This window comes from Dipteris shenzhenensis, chromosome 30 (assembly GCF_047967505.1).
Source record: "Dipteris shenzhenensis isolate YYH24624 ecotype China chromosome 30, Dip_SZ_1.0, whole genome shotgun sequence".
In the NCBI taxonomy this organism is placed as follows: Eukaryota; Viridiplantae; Streptophyta; class Polypodiopsida; order Gleicheniales; family Dipteridaceae; genus Dipteris; species Dipteris shenzhenensis.
The window spans coordinates 26,071,137-26,076,746 of record NC_141625.1 but is presented as its reverse complement, the minus strand read 5'-3'; the positions used below and the strand labels follow the sequence as shown (position 1 = coordinate 26,076,746).

General features: G+C 43.0%; 1 protein-coding gene across 1 annotated transcript; it reads left to right on the top strand.

The window, feature by feature from the left end:
* The first annotated feature begins 4,330 nt into the window (after positions 1-4,330).
* On the top strand, positions 4,331-5,380 carry LOC147881895 (calcium-dependent protein kinase 17-like). The gene has a single exon (XM_087401472.1). It carries the CDS (start codon positions 4,331-4,333, stop codon positions 5,378-5,380), a length of 1,050 nt encoding a protein of 349 aa, XP_087257598.1.
* Positions 5,381-5,610: the final 230 nt, after the last annotated feature.

Here is a 5,610-nt window from a genome sequence, read left to right as displayed (position 1 = left end):
AACCAAGCGGCACTTATTTTTCAAGTCCTCAACAAAACATCCATCAGGATTAAATCTAACCTGCAGACCTTGCTCAACCATCTGGCCAACTGAAACCAGGTTCTTAGTGATTTTTGGAACATGAAGTACATCTGCCAAGTACTTCGTTTTGCCATCCTGCATAGCCAATGGCACTTTACCAACCTACGTAATTGGGTGCGCAGTATCATCACCTGTTTCAACATAACCTGGCTTATCCAAATTTCTAACATCATGAAACCACTCACCATGACTGGTCATGTGGTTAGAGGCACCTGAATCAACATACCAAACATCATTGCAAGCTGCAGCATCTCCTGACATGGAGTTAACCATATGCTGCATCACAAAAAGGTGCTCATTTCTGTCGTCACCATGCCCACTTGATGATGCATAGTTGCTTTGTTGCAACTTCCCACTTTTGATGTCATTCTGCTTTTTATAGCATGTATTCTCCTTGTGTCCAGGCTTTCCACAATAATAGCATTCTGTGCTGCTATTTACTTGCTGGTTCCTTTGCCATGAACCACGGCCTCTTTGGCTCCCCCTGCCTCTAGAACTACCACGTCCTCCTCCATAGGACTGGTTTTCCTGTTGTTGCTGTTGGTTCTGATTTCCTGCACGGCCACCAAAACGGCCTCTTCCTCTACCCCTGCCTCTACCTGTATTCGAGTAGAAAGCAGTCTCTTGAGAAGTTGAGGTGGCTGAACCACCATTCCTTTGCTCTTCACTCAGCAAGAGAGCAATAAGTTCCTGAAAATCAGGAAATGTTTCACGGACTCCAATGGATGTCCGAAACTGTGCATAATCTTTCCCAAGACCATTCAAGGTCACAGACACTAAGTCCTCATCATCAACAGGTGCTCCAATGGAGGCAAGAGAATCTGCAAGGCCTTTCACCTTCAAGGAATACTCATTTATATTCAGATTTTTCCTTTGCACATTGTGCAACTCCTGCTTTAGCTGCATCTTTCGTGCTTTGGTATTTGTGCTATACAGCTTCACCAATGTGTCCCATGCCTCCTTAGGCGTCTCTACATCCTGTATATGCACAATCATAGAATCTGAAATGCTAACAGACAGCCAATACAGGCATTTTCTGGCTTTTTCATGCCATTCTTTAAAGGCCTTCAATTCAGCAGGAGTGGGAGCATTACCCAAAACTGGTTCTGCAGTTTCACCACTGATGTAATCCCAAACTCCCTTTCCCATAAGGAAGTTTGTCATCCTGAACTTCCATGCTTGGAAGTTGTTCTTATCAAGCTTCTCACTGACAATGGTAGACAGATTCTCAGACATTTTACAAATCACGAATTGCAACAGCAACCTGTAAACACAGCAAATGCCTCACAAGGGCAAATAGCAAAACTTCTGCGAACAGCTTCACAGGGGCAGATCCGCAACACTGACGAAAGTGGTATTTCTCCACACAGTCACTTCCTAGTGACGATTTTGCATCAACAGGCAACAGGCATGAATCTGCAACTCCCAATATCTCTGCACACAGGCATACGATTCAATTTCTGTGGCACCTTTCCACCGACTAGCCGCGCGGTGGTCGCACAGCAAAAACAGGGCCTTTTTCTGAGTGCCTGCGAAGAACTTGCGCCTTCAAAACGGGCCCCGAAATGGCCACACCGCGAAGGGCCTCTCAATCTGAAACAGTGCACTCCTGCACTTCTGGCTGTGCTACCTGCAAAGATTTGCTCCCAAACTCGAAATAGGAAAGCAACACTGGTCCTCTTACTAGGACACCACAAACTTGGCTTGCTTTCTTGAGCTCCTTACCTCGAACAAGGCTCTGATACCATGTAAAGAATGAGGGAGAGAGATAGGAGACTCAAGTTCAGCTTTCTTCACAACACACAAAAGAGAGAGGACACAAGGTTGGAGGGTGAAGCTTTTCTTCACTTTTGCTCACAACAACAATACAATAGAAGAGGGAAATACCCTATATGTCAAAACCTAGAATACGTGGTTCATATGTGAACCCAAACCAAAAACATACGTGGTAGTCTAACTACACCACGAGTACAACTAACATAGGCGGTGACATAAATGATAGTCATCCAGGAGATATATCGGGGGTAGAGCTTGATATCTCAACATTGAGTACATATTAGAAGATTGATTATAGCATGATCTAATAGTAGAAACTATGGATATGCAAGGAATGGACAATATTAAATCAAAGAATATTAGTTGGCACCTTGAATAATGTCTATTTCATAGAACAACAGTCTCTAAGTGCTCATAATAGATAACAAAATTCTCATAATAGTGGAGCAATTGTAAAGTCATACATGGTTCACACATATAGATTTACACTAGGTGACTTCTTGGAGGACTTCTTCAAAATGTAAGACACTTCATATTCTATGACTCTTCATATTTTGACTATTTAGGCTTCATCAAAATGTCAGACCCTTCATATATTGACTATTCATATTCTTGATATTCAAATTTTGACAGCATAGAAAAAAATATTGTTGTAATACGACAACTTTTTTTTTGTATGACAATTTTACTCACATTCAATTTGGTGCAAAATATCATACCCATCAGACATGCAACATATGCTAGAAGCACACTAACACATTTTTTAAGACACTCATGCATGATGTGATTTCACGGAGCAACAGGTAGAAGAGATTGCCAACCAAGATTTGGTAATTGGCCTATTTTGACTCTAGGTGATGCCCATCTCCTTTCTACATCAGCAAAAGGACTCGAAAAGCATGGCATTGTAGATCCCATAGCATCAGATGGTTAAGAAGAAAGGAAATATGCATGACCAACCATGCAAATGATATTGGATCCACATAAAACATTGTGAGCACATGGATCTTCCTCACATTAACTAGGCCCATGTAAAGTATCATACCCATTGGAGACACACACATATCCTAGGAGCACACCGATGCATTTTTTAACACTCATGCATGGTTCAAGGTCAAAACAAGGAAATACCTATGCACAATCATGCAAATGATATTTGATCTATATAGCTTGATGCTTATATTCAATGAATTGACATTGATTAGTATTATTAATGAGCATTTCCTTGTCTTTTGTGAAAAGGGGAAAATTTATGTTTAATAATTTATAGAATGCCACTTTATATTAAGTGCTTCATCGAGTCCAATAAAGGCATGCCCAAAAATTGTGACATTAAAATAAGAATTTTCCAATATTCTGAAGGATTTCATGTGTGAAAGAAGCTGGCAAGTGGTTAGTGGGATGATACATCTCCGATACATATGATAGGTATGCATTGCTTCATCTCATTGAAGTATACTTAGGACCAACCACCCTCGTCTAACCCATGGTTTGATAGATTTATTGTTAGAAGATGTTGGACCTGCATGGTTGATGTTTATGGGATGACACATTTTCATCTATCTTTTGCATGCTTTTAGAGCCATGTGAGATATGTTAAGGTATATCATTTGCTTTGATATGAATTTCAAATGACCTTGCAAGGTAGTGTTTCCTTTCATTCATTACCAATTTTCATAGTTGGATGTTTGGCCAATACCTATGCCATTGGCTTTGACTCACCTTCTTGTTAAATATGCATGCATGTTTGTCTTAACTCTCATTCCTCTTGGTAGGAATTGATGCTCGGCGTTTATGGTTGTCATGTAGTGTTCTTAAAACTATATAGGGATGTACATACAAGTGAAGGTTCTTTCATTTATTCAAGATTTCTACATATTAGACATGCCTGTAAGCTGACAACATGTGCATTGTTTTAGATCTTTGTCGATGGACGCATACAACTCACTCCCATGACTTTGCCACATGTTTGCAGACTCGGTACTATTTGAATTGCCACACTCTACAATCTAGGCACCATGGGTCGTCTTGCATCTTCCCAAGTATGTAAATACTCGATGTAATCTTCTTATGCAAGGTATAATGTGACTTCTCCTATTTAATTTGCATTTGCACCTCTCATAGAACTTAAAATGCAAGTTATTCGACCATCTTTCTACTTGGTAATCTTGGGTTTGTGACAGATTATTCTGGTGCTCCGTTTGACCGTGAAACCTCCTCTTTTGCCTCCTCTCAAAATGTATATCTTTGTTCCCTAGGAGAGAAGTAGTGAGTTGGGAACTCAAACTTTGCATAACTAAGACTGTCCTAGAACAAAAGCGCGGTTTGCTTTTAGAGTTGCTGTCCTAGAACAAAAGCGCGGTTTGCTTTTAGCGTTTGCTTGTGGCCTAAGCCATCTCCCTCATAAGAGTATAAATAAATCAGTTTGCATTTGATAGCGCCGCCTTATTCTCATTTCCTCATTCTCAGCTGCATGCAGCAGGAGCAGCAACAACACGCCAGTTTGATTATGGAGTCGGACGCAGCTCTAGTCTCGCTTTCTTGCAGAATCCATGGGCGCCCCAGCCCCAACAAGAGGCTCTGCTTAAGAGCTCTACCCCTCAACGGCAATGCCAAGAATTCCAACCTTAACCAGCTCTACGTCGTGGGACGGAAGCTCGGCCGAGGCTGTCAGGGGGTCGTTCGGCTCTGCTCAAAGAAGTCCTCAGGGGAGCAATATGCATGCAAATCCATCTTATCGGGACCTGGTCAAGATTTGGAAGCCATCAGGAGCGAGGTGGAGATCATGAAAATGCTAGAAGGCACCCCAGGCGTTGTAAAGTTAGAAAGCGTAATCCAGGACGACGATGGTACCGTCCACTTGCTTCTCGAGTTCTGCCAAGGAGGCGACCTATGCGAGAAGGTCATGAAGGAAGGCAAGTTTTCGGAGGCCGCGGCAGCAAAGGTTCTTAGGACCTTGGCTGGGACGCTTCTGGCTTGCCATAGAAAGAGGGTGATACACAGGGATATCAAAATGGAGAACGTGTTTTTGACGTTGGGAGGCGATGTGAAACTGGGAGACTTCGGCCTGGCGGTTCGCTATCACCAGCCTTTGAAGGAGATGAGAGGCACCAGAGAGTACATGGCGCCTGAAGTGATTCAAGGAACCTACGATCAAAGGGCAGACGTGTGGAGCTTGGGGGTCTTGTTGTACACCCTCCTCACAGCCACCTTTCCCTTCTCCTATGACGACCCTGAACAGACAAACCAAGCTATTCTTCACGATTGTATCAACCTCAAAAATCACCCTCTCTCTTCCCAAGCCAAGGATCTACTGCAGGGAATACTCGCTAAAGACCCTTCCGAAAGGCTCACTTTGGAGCAAATTTTAAGCCATCCTTGGTTGCGCACTAGCTTGAAGCCCCTTGCTCAGTGCACACCGGCTGCGGCTGCTTCTACTTCAGTGCCAGGTGTTCGACCCACAGCCAAGCAGTGGCACAGCCAGATGCGTCAACGTTTTGTCAAAGCTCAACTTGCCGTCTAAAATGATACGTACAAAGGCAGAAAGCATTCTCGGCTCTCAAGTTTCGTGCATGTACATCATCATCTTCATGCGAAGGTCAGGACTTCAGCTGAAAAATATAATCGTTTTTCTCTCTCTCTCTCTCTCTCTCTCTCACGCACACACCTTTTGCAAGCTGGGACTGAGGGGGTGTTGCCAGTGAGACCTCAGGACGACCAAGTGCTAAGGAGTTAGTTTTGTGCTATTCCATA

Excerpts from the sequence above, each read along its gene's own strand:
- LOC147881895 (XM_087401472.1), top strand. The coding sequence starts at position 4,331 with ATGCAGCAGGAGCAGCAACAACACGCCAGTTTGATTATGGAGTCGGAC.